The sequence below is a fragment of the Lycorma delicatula genome, chromosome 1, assembly GCF_047948215.1.
Source record: "Lycorma delicatula isolate Av1 chromosome 1, ASM4794821v1, whole genome shotgun sequence".
Lineage (NCBI taxonomy): Eukaryota > Metazoa > Arthropoda > Insecta > Hemiptera > Fulgoridae > Lycorma > Lycorma delicatula.
In genome coordinates, this window is record NC_134455.1 from 60,558,011 (window position 1) to 60,580,213 (window position 22,203).

The 22,203-nt window shown below is 28.6% G+C and overlaps 1 protein-coding gene across 1 annotated transcript; it reads right to left on the reverse strand.

Moving 5' to 3' along the window:
• Window positions 1–2,580: 2,580 nt before the first annotated feature.
• On the reverse strand, window positions 2,581–20,758 carry LOC142318112 (ejaculatory bulb-specific protein 3-like). Its single transcript, XM_075354647.1, has 3 exons — window positions 20,661–20,758; window positions 14,721–14,943; window positions 2,581–3,733 (listed from the first exon to the last, which is right to left on the reverse strand). The coding sequence occupies exons 1-3, from the start codon at window positions 20,691–20,693 to the stop codon at window positions 3,588–3,590; spliced, it is 402 nt and encodes a 133-aa protein (XP_075210762.1). The 5' UTR covers window positions 20,694–20,758; the 3' UTR covers window positions 2,581–3,587.
• Between the last annotated feature and the right edge of the window lie 1,445 nt (window positions 20,759–22,203).

The following is a 22,203-nucleotide window of genomic DNA, read 5'->3' on the forward strand; positions in this document are numbered from 1 at the left end:
AAAAATTTTAAAACATTATGTTGTAAGTTTCGTTAGTTACGTTCAGATGAAATAAGACCTTTGGATCCGCGCTCTGAAAACAAGATATTTTTGAATATACGAAAAACTCTCACTCAAATAAAGTGTATGGGACATTTTTAAAAACAATAAACGAACGTAACATTCAACAGACTAAAATTGTATCTATACTTTATGAAATACGACCGTCTATTTTCAAGATACTTATCCTAAAATTATGCTACATTTTTAATCGGATAGCAATATGTTTTCAAGGAAAATAACTTATCAACGGAACAACTTATATAGAAGACAAACAAAATAATTAAAACAACCACTTCTTAAGATTATAAAATACAAATTTCAGAAACCTATACTTCAGTAGCATGTAGTAAACTCGCACTTTTGGTATTATAGAGGAATGATGCGCTCAGAAAGAAAGAAAATAATGTTTTTGTATAAGAACTAACTAATGGATACTTAAGAATTACTCATTTAGAAAATACTAACATGTTTATTACATATGCAACAAACGATCATTAGGTATATATTTGACATTAGTTCGTCCAAAACTGTTTCTGCTCTACGCTTTTTTTATATTTCTTTACAGTTAATCTTCCTCCACAAGATAGGTTGAATCTAATCTATTTTTGTGAGCTAGCCTCTTAAATACAAAACTATTCTCTTGAAATAAGAGCAGTTATGTGTAGGCTAAAAGGTTTTTTATCTAATGACTAAAAATACGGCTAAGATGTCATCACTAATTTTAAGATAAAGTAAACTTTAAACAGAAAGACTCTAAGTGGTTAAGTGTAATTTTATTTTATGTTGATATTTTATAATACACCCATCGAGATTTAGAATTTTAAAAGTGTGACAAGGAATACCCATAATTTGCATTTCTTATTGGTTAAACTTCTGCGTTTACCCAATTCATTTGCTTAAAAATATTTTGAACTGGTTTCCAGTGTCGGCTGCCGATGTCGGTGCTGAAAAGCTTTAAGTAATGTTATTCATTAGTTCAATTAAATCCGTTTACAGAGAAATCCGTTCAAACGTGCAAACACCGTGTATCCGTTGCTGATCAGCAACTGCACAATATTAATGCGTTTATTATTTATAAAATAATAATAATAAACGACGGTTATTATTTGTTGCCTTATTGAACGCAAATTACCGTTAGCTCTAAACCAAAAGTAGTCACTTGTATCAATTTTTCTACGTGAAAGCCCGAAATAAACAAAAGTGTATGTGCAAACGCTGGTTACCATGGTAGCACATTAAACCTCTTTGTGAATGCACCACGACGAATTGGAAACAATCGCCTTAATCCGTTCGGCTACATCAGCTACATTACGAATTGGAAACGTCCCAACCCTGTAGTTAAAGAATACCCATCTTGTGACGCTTCCGGTCGCCCCCCCCCCCCCAAGGGTCATAGCCCTCATGGGCTTTAACGGGAACGAATTGGAAACAACTGAAAATGATCTAAACATCCCGGATGTTTTCTAAAGCCCATAGTTTTATAATATTTATAGAAATTTAAAGTATTATATCTTAGCTTAAAAAGACTATGTTTTTAGAAGTATCCGATACCCTGATTTCTTTAGATTTCCGTTTAACCGAAAATTTGCTCGCACGTACTCGAACATTCTAACGATTTCCAGGAAGAAAAAACAAAACCGTCTAACCTCCACTACATGTCCATCTCCTTCGATTTCGCCGGTAGCAATAATTAAAAAAAAATGAAATTTTTCATTTCAAAGAAAATTTTACCGATAATGAAATTTTGTTTACATTTTTTTATAACTGCATTCCATTAAAACAATTACTTATTTAACATAGCACATCTAACTCGCTTAGGGTCCTGTTTTCAGTTTAAACAAGTCGTCGGACGGGATAAAATGTTTAAATCATCTTACGAACAAAAAACAGAATGTACATAAAAGGGTCTAAAACATTATAAAATTAAAGAAAAGATTAGTACATTACATCTATATTTAAATAAAATACACTTATTTGTAGAGCGTCTCAACATTTTGAAGAAAATTTAGATAAAACCGTTTATCTAAATTCTAAATTTCTAAATTTAGAAAATTTAGTATTAAAAGTACACAAAATTTAAAAAAAATTAAAAAACAGAAAATTTATTTCAAATAATTTTTTTTTAATGACAATCTCATTCAATTAGGTATGAAGAGTTTTTTATACTCTTCACTTTAGTGAAGACTGTTTGCTTACCCTGTTTGGATTACTGGTTTTTGGAAGAATTTAAAGACCTAGAAAGAAGGTTGTGAAACTTGAAAATAACTTTTACACAATTTATATTCATATTCAAATATTATACAATTGCATTCATAAAAATTATTGACAATATCCTCACAAAACGTTCCAGCATTAATATCGTTTTTCTTTTTTTTTACAAAATATGAGATAAGGAAGATTTTTATTCTAATTAAAATTTTAAAAAAATAAAAATCATTTAACGACCTAAGTTTTTGTTTAAATCATAATAATATGAGGTAAATCATTGGAGACAAAATAATAACTAACGGGCGCAGAAAATAATTATTAGTACTTAATAACTGTTTCAAAAATAATTTATTTAGATATCTATGAAACATTTCAATTAGTTTTTAAAATAACATTTTATTTTTAAAAAATAAACAAATCAACATAAAGTAACGTGCAGAAAACTGGGAAAATCATTAACATATGTTAAAAATATTGTAACAGTACTATTTACAGCAAATATTTTATTATTTTATCCTTTAATTATTTTGAATGTAGTTAAAATATACAAGTACATTCTTTAGGCCTTAATAAATTCTTATAGCCTTTAACAAATCGGTAAGGTACGTGTTCTGAAACATTAAATATGTTATTTGGTATTAGATTATCTCTGTAATTAAATTCACTACTCCAGTACATAACAAATCAGTAGAAAAAAATTACCGCGTTGGATTTATGTAAACATAGAAATTTACGTTTACATTCCATAAGAAAGATAGAAAGCCAGATGCAATTTAATGGTTTTAAAAGATTTCAAACAAACTTGATATAAAGATTAGTAAAGGTGAGCAGAATGTCTAAATTTTGTTACCGTAGCTACAAAAAAATTGGCCAAACTAAAATTTTGTTGTATAATTTAAGTTTCCATTTACCAACAATTTATGATAAATATATTATGTATAAATTGTAAAATAAGATAATATATAAATTGTTGTTAAGTGGAAACTTAAATTATACAATTGTATTAATTAATTAATACCAACGGTGCCAAATGCTTAGTAAATTAAATCTAAAATTTTGTTATTTGATTTTTGAAATCTTTAAATATAATTGTTAAAAATCCAAAACGTATGACAGAAAAGTTAAGTGAAAATATAAATACAATATCTACTATGAGATGTAAAGATTGTAATTATGTTGGAGCTGTTTGTGACTCATTACGTGAGTCTACTACTAAAGGCAATGATCACTGTGCTAGGTGTAATTATTTATATGATGTAGAGATTAGTTTTGCCCCATTTCGAAATGGAAATAAAATTTTGTATTAGATTTGTAAAGAATTTTGAATCATAATTTCTTCAGCGACTTCCGTACTTTCTAATTAATTTTTGCCATTTATCAGGGTAATTTCTTTGTACATACAACACTACTTTCTTCATTTGCTCTTCTTCTTTAGCAGTGCATTTTGGGCAACCAAGACCTCTTACCACCAGCGGGACGACAGCTAAAACAAGACAAATACATAATTTATTTTGATCAAGGCAACATCAAAAATAAGTAATTAACAAATACATTTTAAAGTACCTAAAATTATTATTAACATATATATAACATTTTATAATCTATCTTAATAGCTCTTTTTTCCTGGAATTTAACGTCTTTTGTCATTTTGTACACAAACTTGATTTGAGGAGACTTGAAAATAATTTACGAAATTTTGAATATTGTTCATATACAAACATATACGTCGGTACTACTTTGACCCAACGCCAGTCTTTATAACTCAGAAATAAAAGACGCATTCTAAAAACTCATTTTAATAATGCTTTTGTTATGAAACGCAGTGATTCATGCAAGTTTATTGAAATACTGTAGATGGTTAACTACAGGTAATTTATTGCTGTTCATTGAGTAGAATGCTTTTGTTGGCATTCTTTATTATTCTTTCACTTGTAACATAATGCAGTAGCTGTTTTCTTCTTTTTTTGTCGCGTAAAAAGGATTCTGGGAATTCCCGTGTTCCAGGGAAGTCCCACTTATACTTTCACTTAACACTTCTTTCAAGAAGGTAATAGTGTAAGTAAATATAATATCAAGATTATACAAAAATTCACGTGAACATTAACCAGCGCACAATCGACTGTCATACGAAACAGATTTACAGCTAGTTAGACTTACATAAGGAATAATTAATATGTTAGTAAGAAGGATGAAGAAAAATACTACGCATGAAACAATATGCGTAATAAGTATAAGTAATTTTTATTTATTTATTTTTATTTTAAAATTACTGTTCAGTAAAATTTTTTATTTTTTAACACAGATTTTTAACATTAAATTTTGTTTTTACAAATTTTTCAGGACATCGAAAAGGAATTTGGTTTTTGTTTACATTAAATATATACTTTTCTGACGAATGTAGTACTGTTTCTAAATAAAATTCTAATTTTTCTAATCTTTCACTGTTTTATTCAACTTGTTTCATATCATTTTCTTCAAAATTAAATTGTCTAAAAAATTTTTTTAAATGCTTTATATATTTATTACCCGTTTAACAATGTTATTGTATGTCAAATATAAAGAAAGGGTTTTTTACCCCAATTTATTGATCTTTACCCCAGATTTCTCAAAAGCTACTGCAGATAAGGTTCTGGGACTTATTGAATTCGATTTTCAGGTCAAAAGCGATAAGAAATAATTAATTCTGCCTCTTAATTAACGTCCTAAAAATTTCAGTACGACCTCATTTCACCGGGGTGGCTGAAATCCGAGGAAGTCTTTCACTAGCCATAACTAGCAAACGAAGCATCTTATGATATATGTTTATGTGAACTTTTTCCATTATTTTTGCATGTAGAATAGGTTATGAAAGTCCCAGGAAAACTTTGTGATAACACTTTGTATAATCAAGAACCTCCTCATTTTGATTCGGTTGAATAGTCGCCTACCCGTGTTTGTGGGCGATTGATTTGTAGGTTTCTCAATGGACTCATGATTGTGATTTATTTCTAAACAACAGTTAATGTATACGAGAAATCTTCAAATTAATCTGATTGAGAACTTCTACAGATGAATAGATTATTCAACTAGAAGAATTTAATACCCTTAGAAAAAAATCTCTAAATGGTGTCTGGGCTAAAGATATTCAAAAGTAATGATCTACATTTGCAAAACTACTCGTGGTAATCTCTTAAACGTAGGCTAAATCGATATGAAATGGCACCAAGATTTGTTCTGAATATTCACAAGGTCAGCGGAATACGTACGAGCAGGCAAGCCGATTCGCACTACAATTTCAGTCAGTCGAGATGTGGACCCACAACGAAGGTTCAGTGCGTGATTTGGTTAGCGTAATTTCAATCAGTTACCCGTGTTCATGGGCGTGTGTGAACTGAATAGAATATCGGATCCTCCTGCATCCAAGTTAACTCGTACACTTTAAGAGAGACAAGAAGCTTGGTTTCACAAACTGAAAACATCCAAAGATTTCAGTTAGTGACGAGACTGTGAATCGTGTACGCGATGCCTTCACTGCCAATCCAAGTAAATCAATTTGACGGGCTAGTTACGAACTTCAAATTTCTCGTTTCACCGTTCTCCACATTGTTCATTAGCGACTCCGCTTGCAAGCGTACAAGTTACAAACTGCATCACGTTAAACCAAATGATCGCCGCCTACAATATCAGTTTACTGCAGAGGTAATGTATCGTGTCGAAATCGATCCTAATTGTCTTGATTATTTGTTATTAAGTGATGAGGCAACCTTTAATACGTGCGGAAAAGTTAACAGACACATTTGTCGAATCTGGGTACTGAAAACCCTCATACAGTAATAGAAAATGAAAGGGACATACTGAAAGTCAACGGCTGGTGAGAAATGCACAAAAATGGTGGCATCGGTCTATTTTTTATTTTCACGGAGTCCATGTGATAGTTTAGAAAAAACATATTTCGACGTGCTTGAGAAATTTGCTGTTCCTCAGATTCCTGCAGGCTTCAGTTTTCGTGAGAAAACTGCAGACTTTCATCAAGATATTACCGTGTTGTTGAACAACAGTTTCCCCGGATATTCGATCGGACGAGGAGGTACAACCGACTGTCATCTAGAACTCCAGATATCATTCCTATGAATTTGTTTTCTTGGGGATTTATTAGAAGTTGTGTATACCAGAGAAAAGTTCGAAATTTGTACGATTTAAAACAAAGAATTGTTGAAGCTTTTGGTCTAATAACGCCGCAGATACTTGACAAGAGTTAGATTATCGTCTAGACGTCTGCCGAGCCACAAAAGGTGCATAAATTGAACAATGAACTGGGTTAACCTTCATTAAAACTTGGTAGAATTGCTGTATTTATTAAAAAAAAATTATTAAATTATATTGACTGGTTCTCTTAATATAAGCTATTACTTTTGGATCAAGATTATGAACGGGGGGGGGGGCGCGACCGGAAGCGTCACAAGGCGGGTGTCTTCCCCTACGGGGTTGGGATGTTACTTTTGGATACCTTTAGCCCGGACAGCCGATTTTGTTAGTTATTTATAATTTAGCACTGGACCTTTAACATTGTTTCAAAACCTTTTCAGAATTTACCAAAATAAGCGTTTTTATAAATTTTTAAATTTCAGCCCTCCCTATTTTCGAAATCGCTTACATCATTATTTTTTTCAGGTTAATCACCAGCAAGTATTGAAACGTATTATAAAGTAGCAAGTATTTAAAAGTATTATAATCATTATAATTAGTTTATTCATGATAGAAATATATTTGTCAAAGGTTGAAACACATAAAAAGATTTTAAAAAGTACTGCATTTATCTAAAAAAAATGGCCATCACGGACAGGTGAGGAATCGAGAAACCTACTTATTTATCTATTTACTTCAAACGAAGTAATATTCTGTTACTTTTTATTATAATTTTCATATTTATTTTAATTATAATAACAAACTTTCTACTTTAATAATATTTTGATAATTTATTAAATATGAATATTTTTAAAATGCCATATAAAAAATCCATTATGTTTTGAAACAAATTGAAACCAACTTCTTATACTTTTTAATTAATTAGGTAAAAAGAGTTAAACGTAATACTGATTCAAGTAACATTGCAAAAGCTTTTAAAATACCTTTTTTTTAATAAATTATTCACATAGTTAAATTGTTTACGCTTATAAAATATAGTAATAGTAGATTATGCGTAAGTTTTCCGCCACAATCGCTGACCTTGAACTGTAGAAATGTCCTCAATACTTGAAAAGTTGCCAATGCATCGTAAAATATGCTTGTCGTAACACTTTCTCTTATTTCACAGTAGCTTAGAATAACGTACTGAATAAATGATACGTTAGAAAGAAATTAGATAAAACACAGGTCAAGTAATTTTTATTACATTCAAATTAGTAACAGAAGAGTTATGTTACAAGGAGAATTACTTTTTCTCGAAGAATAATTTTTTATTTAATTGTTGAATACTACTATTACTAGTGTTTAACTTATTAGTACTTATAAGTGTTACAACTTATTATTAGTGTTTCATAATAATATAATATTATTTTAGTGTATCATAATATTACTGTTTTATTTGAAAATTATATTTCATAATTTCCATTTATATTTTTTGTTATTAAAAAAAATTGATAACTATTAATTACATTACTAAAAATAAAAATTACATAAACAATAGAGTATCAATGGATATCACATAAACAAATTACTTACAGATAAAATGTATATATACTACATCAGCTGCAAGGTAAGAATTCATAAAGACTTTAATGTTAGCCATCAAACTTCTCTTTATATAGTATTGTTTTAATTAGCAGAGTGACCATATTGTTTCACTGTTTGATTTAATTAACTAAAATACTGCAATGTGTTTGTTAAAACGTGTAATGAAGAATCTAGAAAATTAATTCATGAAACCGTTTGAGACTCGATGACAGCAAACCATAAAAAATAAATGTTTATAAAGTTTTCAGCTTTTCTTTTAAAAAACAAAAAAGCTAGGATTTCTGATTCCTGCTAGATCAATTTAAAATAACTGCTTACATGACTGTAATTATATACCGGGTAATAAATACAAAAAAATTGCGTTCACCGTGCATTCCATAATGATTTCAAAAATTTATTATTTTTATTTTATTTAATAAAACTGAATAATGCTTAATAAATGTTTCCTATAAATAAGTCGTTTATTATTCAATTAAGTCGTTATCGAAGACAATTTCATAAACATATAGAATAAGTTTATATAAAAAATAAACTAATAACTTGTAAAAAAATTAAAGTATGTTTCCATCAATGATTTTCATAGTACTATCAACAAAACGCGTAGTACTCTTGTAGCAGCGTTTTCTATTTCATAGGGATGTATAAACTATATGGTGTCGTCTGTGAGGGTTGAAATAAAATAAGACATCTCAACATTAAATATAAAATAAGGTTGTTGCATATAAGCAAAATAAAAAATCGTTTTGTAAGTATATATTTACAAGATACTTACGTAAATTCTATTATATTAACAGGTTTTTTTTTTTTTATTTACCAAACTAAATTATTCTAAGTAATCGAAGATAAACATCGAAAAAAGTAATTTTTTGTCTCAGAGATTTTTCTATTCTAAAAAGAGTTTTACTGCAATATTGTGTATTTTTTATTCTTCATCCAAAAATACGTAGTTATTAACTTGTAACAGTGTAATACGGATCTTTTAATATTTAGAAGGAAAGGATCTAAATAACCGGTGAGAAATTTCGGGATTTTGATAGGTAGAAATATTTAATTTTGTCCAAAGAATGGCAGGAAACGAATTATTTTATAAATTCTAAAATTAGGATCGAGTTTAAAATTAAAATAGTTCTTTTAAATTCGTTATCAGCATGATAATCAGCCTGAATAGATCCTAGATGCTTTAAAGATCATAAATTGTAACCTGAAGAAATATTTTACGATCGCTCTGGTATGAAAAAGTATTTTGAGTTTTTTAATTTAGCTCCGTTGTGGGAAATACAGATAAAAAATATTTATCGTATTATTATTATTATTATTATAAAAATTATTTCTTCTAAATAATGCCATTAATTAGTATTTCTTATCAGAAATAATAAGCACCAATATTCTGGGATATATTGAGACTTTCGTGTTCTACACATTGTCTGCATTCGATATTATTCGCATTTGCTTCTTATTATTTATTGAAATATTTATAAAAATTGTGCAAAAATTAATTTTACAGAATTTGGCAATTGTTTAAACACACAATATTTTATAAATATGATCTCATTATCACGTTATTATGAAATACCTTCTACCAATACAACGTTACTTCAGTGGAATAACATTTATCTCGATACAATTATTATGTAAGCACTTATTTATAAACCAGCAAATATAAATAAAACAAATTATCACTAGGTTACCAGTTATTAGAGAAATTACCGAAGAGAGCTGTTCTGTAAGTAATACAACACTTCATTTTTAACAAACCGGTTTTACCTATAACATCATCTGTGTGGAATTCGATTCTTGAATTATGCCCAAACTTAAAGTTTTCCGTTTACAAAATAATTAAGTTCATTTTGTAAACAATGACAAAACATTTCTTTACGTTTTATGTTGATCTATAGTTACTATGGGAAGTGTGGTGAAAATAAGGTATCCATTATTTTCTAATTCTGATACAACAAGGAAAAATAATTGTGAAGTCACAGGGATGAAAAATAATAAATCCGTAAATAGTTAGTGAAAAAGTAAATCTTTTTAGACACTATGAGCGTACAAATACAACATCAATAGCGTGTCTGTGTCACACACACACATACGCGTGTTGACAGCTCTGTCTGCTTTTGCAACTGTACTTCCGAATTCCATTGTTGACCATACTAGATTAACATCACACAGGTAAAAGTCATTACAATCAAAAAATCTCAAGAAACTTATAGAAAATTTTCTATAATGTCGAAATGTCAATTATATTATTAAGGACGTTGGAAATACCTCTACATCTACACGATAACGAAATAAATATAATTTTTATTAACTTCTAATAACACAACTGATTACATGAAGATTAACTTTCACCTATTTTATTTCCTGTACCATTTTATAAAATGCTGGAAATACCGGCTAACTTATGTATAAAATTATGAGCACGTATACATTATGTATAATTCTGAGAACTAAATCTTGTAGCACTTTCTAACAATAAAGCATGATAAAAGTATGAATTCTTCAGGTTGAAACATACGACAGTAACTGTAGCAATGTACACTCTTTATTATGTCATCCTTTAAAGTTTGAAAATTGTTTATCCAATCATAAACCTTCTAATTCTCACAGTATGTAGTACCAATAAAGAGGCTGTTATTTACGCATTAATTTTGTAAAAAAGAATAATTTGCATTGTACTCGTGTATTAAAATGTTTTATTTTATCTTAAATAGATTTATTTACGTGTTTCTAAATATTGAAAGAAAAAGTTGGAAAACATATCAACTAGCCTTCTAAGTACACTTGTAGCGCGATCTAGTGTTGTATGTATATTGTGTGTATAGTATATGTTTGAATGTTGTATGAAAATCAGCTTTATTCTTAAAATATTTTATTTTACTTACAATAAATCTATTTAAGTATTTCTAAACAATTTACAAATTGTAATTTTTTCATGTTAAATCGCAAAATTAGCATGTATTGAATTTTGTTATTATGCGTGAATTAGAATTCTATTTTTCTTTTGTTTCCATTATGGTTCACTTTCATATTTCTGATTTATTTATATATTTCAGCATTATATTGCTATTAAATTATTTATTTATTAATATTGCTTATAAATTACTTATCGCTAATCTATTAACTATTATTAAATTTGTATTAATCAAATTAAACCGTTGTGTTGTTTGTTATGTTTTATGTTATTTGTATAATTTTTCTGTTGTGGTTGTTTGTTGGCGATCTTGTTATTTTGTTTATGTTGAGGTTTTGTTTTTTGATTATTTCTGCGCTGGTCAGCAACATGGATTTTTTTAAGAGTATTTTTCATTTTTCTGGATGATTTCTAATCATAAAATTTTTCACAGTATTCATATGTTTAAATTCTTTAGGATTTTCTGAACAGTTTGTTCCTTTTGCAGCGCACGACAAAAGAACTGAAACAATTAATTAATTATAAAGTATACATTTTTAATAAAAATAAATATTTTTTTGAAAAATAAATGCATAACTGAATGCTGAATTACAAAATGTACAGCGATTCATCTTGAAAAACAAATTAAAACTATCAATTTAGAACATTCTGTGCAACAAATCGATTTAGAAATTCTGTGTGTTTATGTGTTTGTAAGGAATAAAGTTAACCACATTATTGTAATCTTGATTTCATAAATAGAAGTGTAACAGTGCTTATGTTCACTTGAAAATCCAAACAGTTCCATAATCAAAAAAATATAATATAAGAATAGCCGGCCTCCGTAGCGCGAGTGGTAGCCTCTCCGCCTTTCACCCGGAGGTCCTGGGTTCGAATCCCGCGGCCAGGCATGACATTTTTCATACGCTGCATATTTCCATTTGAGCTAAATGATCATAGCAGTCGATGCCCTTACATCTCATTAAGAAAATATATATATATTTTTATATATTTCTTTTATATATATATATATATATATATATATATATATATATATATATATATATATATATATATATAAGAAATATAATTTATATTCGTAGTATAATTATCAATGTACATAAAATCAATACAATCGCTCTCTTCTACTCAAACACATTTCAGTACCAATATTTTAGTGTATCGTATTTTTTCTCCAGAGATCAGTGAACTGACCTATCCATGTTGAGTAAATATTCTTAAAATACGGTCATTTATCAATCGTTTATGATTCAAATCGAATTTTTAATTTACATTTTCCATTTGCATCACATATAACTGATAAAAAACAAAACTGATTTAATCTAGAAAAAATAATATCAAATCTGATGTTTCGTGTTAGGCCGCAGAAGGCGATAAAAAGGATTTCATCTAATACGGAGTTTTCATCTGCTGATACTCATTAGACTTCATCGAAAGAGAATAAGTTTTGTGTATTACAATCTCGGTTGGAGTTTAAAAACTGATTCTTAATGGCATTTTGAATTTAATTATACAATTTTTCTTTCATGAAAACAAAATAGATACTTTAATTCAGCTAAGCTGCTATACTTTTCATCAAAACTGAAATTTTTCTAATGTTGAATGCTAAGTATAAAAATGTTAGTATAATTTTCCTCTATTTTTTATAATTTGATGCCGTTCTATTCCAGCCCAGTTGAAAATACAATTTTTAATAAATGGAGATAATTTTTAAAAAATAATCATGTGATATAAAACAGTTACAGCAAAATACAAAGTAATAAACTAAACAAAGCCAAAAAACACCGAGTTGGTTTTACTATCTGATCTCCGACTGAAAAAGTCTTGAATGTCTTGATTACTTCAGCCAGAACCAGGGTTTTAATCAGGGGAAAAAACCCGCTGAAAAGACGCAATTATCTCTGATTTAACCAATTTTCTGATCTTCCAAACACGAGTTACTGTATTACTTTCGGAGTAAATGTTCAATACATGCAATGGAAAACCATAATATTAACGGTGCTGTATCATAATTACTATCAAATATTACAATTTTTTTATAACACTGAACCCGTAAGGGTATCGATTTAACTCGATTTACGAAATACGCTTTATATTATATCCGGATCACCCATCTTGATAAAATACTCATTGAAAGAAGTAAATTTTAGCCTTCAAATTATCCCTTGAAGATGGTATCTAACACGAAGTGTATTAAAATTAAAAGTTAAAATTACGAGATAAAATTTTGAGTGTTTTTTAAACGGAAAAAGGCGTCTCGTGGTTTAATTTTCGGTACTATTTTATTTCTCATTTTAATTGAAATTCATTAAAATTAATTTCGTATTAGTTCATTATTTAATAGTAAAACATATGCAGATAACATCCACTTTTATGTTCAAGTAAAAATCAGCAATGCGCTAAATTGAGATGTAAGCAGTAAATTTCTACGGGTTAAAGTCAAAAAACCTTTGTCACGGGGTAAATATTTAACTGACATGTGGTAAAATGATATCGGTGTAAATTTTTTAAGAAGAATTACTAGACCGAACGATGATAAGTCCAGTAAAGAACAACCTAAAATATCAGGCACTATTTGAGGTATGTTTGGTGTCGGTCTCTAAATCAACTTATACCTCCCGAATTACTGGACCGATTTTGACCAAACTTGGTCAGATTACTTCTATACATGGGATATTGATGCCATTAAATTTTCAACTTAAAAGGTCAAGGGGGTGAGGCTGTTGAGCAAGGTCGCCCTTAGTATTTCGATATTTCGCCTAATTAAGATCAAATTTTTGTTAGGCATATTTGTTAATAATTTAAAAAAAATAATATTTGAAAAAATAGGTTTTGCAAAATCGAATCCCCCATCCCAAAAATTTTCTGAGCTACTACTATGTTGTGACGTCACAGGTAAGAACGTAGAATTAAATAAATAAATAATATTTAACGTGTAAAAAAGTAACTTGGTCTGGATGGGTTTCAAACTCGAACGCCTGGTTGACTTGGTTCGCCTGGAGCTATAAACCTCGCGGCTACACCAGTCTGCCGACCGTACAAGCGAAATTTATTCTATGTTAGTTTTGAAATTATATTATTTTAGTTAGTGCTGACCGTCACCGCTAGTACCGCCACAAGCGTGCGAATTAAATACGGTATGCGCATGCGTTTTAGTTACAATCATTGAATTAAATAAACGAAAAAATATTATATTTAAATAAAATGATAACATTTTTTTTTAGTTGCCTGTGTATGTATGTGTAGCCGTGGATAAGAGACAATTCACAACTGTAGGACTTTCCTACAATTGTGACGGAATAGTCCTACAACTAACTGTGTCGCATTTTTGTACATATCGTATACAAAACCGTCATAAAATGTTATCAAGATTTAGTTTTAAAAAAGATGTTCAAGGTCATTATCAACAGGATGAGTGAATCACATTAACATCAAACCAGATAGATGAAGCTATTATAAAAGACTTAAATCATACCGATTCGATTTAAAAATTTATAATTAAAATATTTTACGAATGAAAAATTATTTAGAAGATCACTAAAAATATTTGTAACTGATAATGTATTTTATTCAGTTGAAGAATAAAAAAAAAATATTGTTACTAAAGATGTAACAATATTTTATGTTAAAATTATATTACGTGGTAATATAACCTAGCAGAAGTAGTTCTGGTGTAAAAAATGTTAGTAATGGTAACCATACTTGTTCTACATTTTGTTATTTTCGTATTATGATATTCATAGTGTGTTTTGGTAATTTAAAGGTAATTAAAAGTTCTGTTTTTTATTCTTCCTATACTTTCTGAACTTTCTAGGACTTGCATTGAAGATAAAACATTCACACTAACCTTTTAATCGGCGTCCTACTTGATCACACGGTCCCTCCCCGCTGAGACAAGCAAACTGTCTGTTAAAATAACGCTGATCTTTTATAGCACGTTCCAATGCATCATCAGATACTGAAGGTAAAGAAAAGGATTTTGATGATCGAGGTGGAGGCGACGATGGTGAAGAAGATGAATTTTTTTCTTCACAGAGGACGACTCTGCTTAGAGTAAGTACAAACACACCCTAAAAAAATAAGAATAGAATCAACATTAGAGTAAATAATTATCATAAATGATTCGGTTATATTTTTAATAATTACATTAATAAATTAAGTCCAGTTAACACCATTATTCATACACATATTACACAAAATAATATTACAAAACTTTTTCAAAATCTTTAAAAACTTGCTTTATACTTTTTGGTTATACTTTAATCAAATTATTATCATGCATTGCATTAATTTAATTAGTAGGTTAATTTGGATTTCAAAAGATAGCATCATATATTGAAATTTTTTATATATGCATAAAATATCGAACAAATTTTCAATCAAACATTTACTATACAAAGTAACAAAATAGTGAAGTTTTTGCACAGCGAAGTTTTAGAAGGTTTTTAGTGAAACCCGCCAGAAATCATTTGTGATTATAAAATTTGAGCGATGACGAAATGTTGCCAAATTCAAAATCACAAAAACTCCCGTACCAAGTTTTTATCATTTTTATATGTCAAACGGCTATCGGATTTGTCATCTGCGACCCCAAATACTAGCATAATCGTTTTGCAGGTTTTGCAGTTTTTTACACTCGCACCCTTAATTTACCTCTGTACGGGGAATGTTTGCAAAAGTAATAGTGGAACATCGTATTGTCACCCGACCTTAGTAACTGTGCAACACTTCATCAGTCGGCAACGTCAGGAAGTATGTTAAATTAAGGATGCAAGATTAAAGAAAAGCAAGTAAAAAGAACAATTTAACAAGTACGGTTATATATTGTAACGGATAAAATAATTCTTTCTGATGGGTGAAAGTAATAGATATAATACGATTAGAAGAAATACATTTAGTAGGCTACTAAAAATACTATTACTTTAGTATACGCAACATAACTGTTTTGCATAATTTGGCAAATTATTGGCATTAAATAGAGAAAATATGTAATTACACTAAACGGCTGCCATGGAAAATTTGCGGTTAAACTCACACAAAAACAAAAAATAATACCCAACAATACTTGATTCCATCATTTCATTTGTTTTGTAAACGAATTTAGGTTCATGTTGTGCAACTTCGAAGTTATATTGTATGTATTAGGATGTTAATTTTTACTTTTAGAATAAATTACGAATCATATAGTTTCTAATTAATCAGGAAAATAAGTCATATTCAAATACTATGACTAATATATAAACAAAATTAAACGCATTATTCCGTAGTTGTTCTGACAGGTATGTATAAGATATAAATTCCCATTTAAAAATGATTAATACAGCTTTTGTTGTGTTATTTCAGTTCAACAGATATCACTATTGAATTATTACTTTCTCTGGACAGAAAATAATTTTGCGACTTGAAATAATTTCAGTTCTATAATTAGAGTAGCGTTAGAGTAGTTCTATAATTAGATCTACGACTTAAAATGCTTGTTTTGAATCTTCTATTTCTGATGACTAGTTTAATGATAGAACGGATTATATCTTCAAAAATCAAAATACTCCGGTTCGCTTTAAGGATCCTTATCAAACGCTAAGCTTAAAATCACTATTAAACATTTACTGCGCCTTCATATGTTTCCTTTTTTAAAATGTAAAAATGAACTGCAGAATCGTTGTTTTGCGCCTATAAATCTGACTAAAGTAGACCAATACCAAAAAAATCTATTATTTAACTTATCATATTCGTTTAAATTTTCAAACACGTTACCTTTTATTTTTAAAAAAGCCAATATTCCGGAAAAAATCCATCTCACCAAACCAAATAAATAACAACGGAAACTATTTTCACGTAACAGCCAATATTTTTACATTAAAGGTTCCTCATACCATTTTTAATAAATATTGACTTTTTTAATAGTTAGTTAATTTTTTTTTTAAGATCTAATATTATTCTTTTAATGAGCGTTTAAATTAAACCAATTAAAATTAAAAAAACTGAATTTTCTGCATCCTCTATCGTACACAAGATAATATTTCTAAAATAAAATTTCATTTATTATAATCGTATACTTGCTTTAGTACTATTATTTCATGTTTATTATTTTTATATATTTTCTATATATTAAAAATCAATAATTATCTTTTTTTATTAATTTTTTTTGTATTTGTGACGCTCTTCTGGCGAAGGTTTTTCCGCGATTTCCCTTGATCCTTCTAGGGTAACGCTAGGGCAATATTTCGTCTATCATTTAGCCTAAATTCACATTCTTAATGTCGATCTATGTAATGAATAATTATCTACCGATATGAAAAAATTATTTATCTGTTTATCTTTACCATACAGCTTCATTTTGGCGGACAATTAATTCATAGAAATATTCGCTGGTGTCCATTTATAAGTCGACTTCCATTTTTAATTAAATATTTAATAAATTAAGCAAAATTAATAACAAAGGTAACAAAAAACCTATTATGAAAAATCAGTAAATAAAATAAAAAATACTACTTAGCCAACAGTCATTTTTTTCACTAAGTTGATTAGAGATCAACAATTCAATATGGATGCAAGATTAATTAAATCATAAAATAAAAGAATCTAAAATAGCGCCGAAATGAAAAGCGAAAGTTAAGGAAACGAAGATAAAGTAGAAAGCAGGTTTTTAAAAATGAATACGAGTTAAGATGGACAATAAAAATTGAGTAGAACTAAATAGCTACTACGGTAGCGCGTTATTAAGAAACAGTGGAGCAGAAGAGGAAAGGAGTGTAAATATAGTTAAACAGAAAATAATGTCATAAAGAAAGTGTAAATTAATAGAAGTTAAAGAAATCTATTATTATATAACTTGTGTGATTTGAAGAAAATTAAATAACAGTTTAAGCATTTGTCAGTTAATTTCGAAAATACAATTAGTCATATACAGATAAAATACTTAAATCGCGTCTACATTTGCACTTGTACCATCATCCTGTCGAAACCAATCCCAGGGGTGGATAATCTAGCCGTTTAATTACGACTAGTATTAATATCATAAATCATGAAGATGTAGTTATATAGTACGGGTTACGGTGCACGTAACTGAATCGCTTAAAGATTCAACGAATTAATATTACAATCGATTTTTCCTTAAGTTTTGGGGTGAGTTGCCTTAGGATGCATCACTCGCTGAACTTGTGTAAAGTACTTACTGTACTTACTAATGTAGTTAAATACCTCATTCTTTGTAATTTTATTATTCTATAAACGATATAAAGGTCGTAACCGTTCTAAATAAGTCTATCTCTTGCTTCACTTATAATTACTTCCAATTATTTGCAGTTAATACAAACTATTCATTTATTCTTGTTAGACGTTATAATACCAATTATAATGTATTTAGTACAAGGCTAGGCGTATACCAAATAATCTTGCAATGAACTTAAGTAGATCATTTTACAATTCTCAGAATTGTATTACAGAAATCATTATAATGATTTCTGTTATCCTCAGAACTTATTTTTATTTTTTACTAATAACTACTTAAAACACATTATTGTTTTGATTAAATCTTAAACGTAAAAATAAAGGTCATAGAAAATTTAAAAAAAAACAGAATCTTAAGCAGCTACTTGTGTAAAATATGATTTAATTGTTTTATACCTGTAAAAAACTGCCCAATTTGATTAAGTAAAAACGAAAAAATATGATTTTTCCAGAATAACTTAAGACGTGAATTTATAAAATATTATAAAGAATCTTTTTAAAAACAATGATTTATTTTTTAATGGCCTACAGAATTGTTCATAACTTTTTATTTAAATAAAATTTCACTAACGTTTGACGAATTATTAATGATTTATTTTGTTTTGAAATAGTTAAAATGTTGTATCTCTTTTTTTGCATCGTAACCTGTTATTTGTAATATGTTAAAAGTAATATAATACCTTTTTATATATATATTTTTTTATTTTGTAGAATTATTACACCGACTTAAAACAAACTTCTGAAGATAGGAAAATTTTCTTTAATACGTATAATACGAATAAAAGAATCTATTCATCACTAATCGTAAAATATATTTTTATAATGATTATTTTCATATTATAAGGCCATTAGGTAAAGGTATATGATGACATTTTAAGTCGGGTTTGTTTTGTAAGATGTACTACTGAATGCACAATTAAGGACGAACTATTGAATCCGAAACATTATTCAAGATTAGTAACATAATGTATTCTTTAATAGATGAATTTTTACATTTACATCTCTATAGATGTAAAAATCAAGATCTAAGAGATTCAATTCTGAATTTAATACGGCTTATGCTTGAAAGTACAACATCAAAAGAAACGCACCTGATATTCTATATAAAAGTTGCTATTTTTGAATGAATTTACGGTTCATATAACGGGTACGCAGAGAAAAAATTCATAAACAATCAAAGGAATAACAAAACCGTATTTCAGATCGGACAAAATATTACTACTAGGAAATAAACCTTTAAAAAAATAGAAACAGATGTGGAAAAAGTAAGGGAAAGTATTTAAAAATCAAATACAGCTAATTATTCTTTGTGCTGAAATGAAAAGTTATAAAAAATACATTTCCTCATACAGAACAAATAGTGCAAATATCAAAAACTGACCTTTTTTAGTTTTTTTTTTTTTTTTAATTTACTGGAATTCATCAATCAGAGTCCAACGATTAAAATATTAAGGTATTATTTATAAAGAAATTAGAATAATTTATTTGTATGTCCGTTAAAAAAATATTTAAAAAAATAGCTTTCTGAATAAAAGATATTTCACACACATCCACAATCGTATCTGTATCATATCCGAAACACGCTATTATTTCTATTATACACGTCTGTCGTACGGGTCGACGGTATAACTCATAAAACTTACGGCTAAATGAAAAGAAATACAAGGTTTGATAAAAAGTACCGCGTCGCTTGGAAAAGGAAGATAGTAAAAAAAGTGTTATGAATGTGACACAGATATAAATGTAGACACACCTTAAATAATAAAAAGGATCTATTTTAAAACACTAAAAAAATGTGTAATTCTAGAACCAGTTAGCCATTACAAATTCATATTGACCGTTGTTTAATAATTGATTGAAATACCAACATATTAAAAAAAAAATGGAGTATGATTTTTCAAAACAACCAAAATTATTTTTGGTTTCAATTAAAAAAATAAATCAAAGTTTAATGATTTAATAAAATATTACTGGCCTACTGTATACCACACAAAAATGAACAGAATTAGTTTTTTTGTATACGTCCTACTAATTTCTGATAAGTTTTAATTCAAGGACGGTAATTAATACCTAATTTTCAGTGCTTAAAGTTATAAAAACAGACGTGACTAAACGCCTAACTTCTCAGAATATCATTTTTTTAATTAAAGTTAGGTAAAACTTTTAAAAAATTATTAAACCGTGTAAAGTTGTTTAATAGTATGAATATTTCCATCTTGATCAATTAACTTGAGAAAACTGTTTAAAAAGTTATCTTTTTCGGACAGTTAACACAACTCTTACATTCACAGTGTTACACCCAGTCCACGTAATGAAATATATGAGCGCAGTGTTAACCATACGTACCTTTGTATGTGTAACGTTTTAAGACTTCAAAAATCAAAAAAAAAAAGCAACACATAGCTTTAATTAAAATAAGATATTTTTTAAGAAATACTCTTAGATTTATACTTACAAAATTAAGGTAAAAATTAAAGAAACAAAATAGTTTAATTAATTTAAATTTTAAAAAATAATAATAATAAACCAAATAGTATTATGCAATCAGTTATGTTACCTGAATCAATAAGAAGAAAGTTACGTTACGCATGATGGTAATAATTGTATAATAAATTGTCACTAACGTTGAAGACAACTCTGTCACTCTCACTCCCAGTCAAGTTCTGCTTCTGGAATCGAACTACGCCTGGAATCGAATGTAAGACTGTAATGACAAGAAGGGTTTCCAGTGAAAGTAAATAGTGAAAGCGTGTTCCCCCACTTTTTCAAATCTTTTCTTAGTCATGGTGTCCTTTAATTTGTGTTATCCATCTTTCCTTCCAGTTGTCATACATGACTAAAGCATTTAGTCTCTCCTATAGTCAATGCATATATCTTCTGTACCACCAATTGTTTGTGCGTTATACATATTCTTGTCATAATAGAGTACGGCAGAAAATGATTACAATAACATTTCCGGTGCTCTGAGTTCTTTTTTAAATTCATACTTCGGTTTATCCAACGATAATAATGTAACAAAACAATTAATAGTCATTATTAAAACAATTGTAATAATTTATATGTATAAACTCATACGTCGGTTTATCGTACAATAATTAAACAAAACAATTAATATAAACAATCATTGGACGAAGTGATTTCGGAACGGATTTAAAACTTTTCTCCAAATGTAACAACTGTTAAGTTAAAACTTAATATTTTATTAAATCCGTTCATGCCTCCACGTGGTTCGTCTGGATAGCTTACTAGAATATTGGAGTAATCTAGTAAGTGAACTAAATCGAAAAAAACTTGCATTTTTCACTTATCATCTTTTCATTTCTCATTATCGCCTCTCTAGATAACATCTAGAGCTGTATCTCGGGAGAAATCCTACCAAGGTTGACTACCTTCGACAGTCAAATATGGAAGGTCTTTTAAGTAAAAATCTACCGCCTAGTATAAAAATCCAGGAAAGACTGCACTCGGATTCGGTAGGCAGTCACTTAGAAGATTTACAAGATGGATCGGAGCATCTCCTGAAAAAACCCTTAAATTTTGAATGTGAATTAAACTCAGAACCAGGATCGAACAGGAAGTTAAAATTCAAACGTATTACTTTTATAGCTACACATAATAAAAACTCACTTACAACTGTAGGTAAACTAAAGATGTTTACAGATATTTTGCACAAAAATAAGATTTTAATCGTTGCATTGCAAGAAATGCGAAATTCTAGTCAAGAACCTTTCGAATCTCAAAATTACAGAATATACAACGGAACTCCCGGAGAACGTGTAATGAAACAGTGTCCACAATTTGGAACAGGATTTATGGTTAATTTGAAAATTATCGACTCTGTAATTGATTTTAATCCGATCTCTTCTCGAATTGCTACTTTAACTATAAAAGCTTCCAATAAACAGTATACTCTAATTAACGCACACGCGCCTACTAACGATAACAACAACAAAAAATTAAATAAATCCGAAGTCGAAGAATTCTAGGATTTATTAGACCAAACGATTAATAATGTAAATAAAAATCACACAAAAATTTTACTGGGAGATTTTAATGCACAATGAGGCAAAGAAAAGAAGTATTGCGATATTATTGGTAAA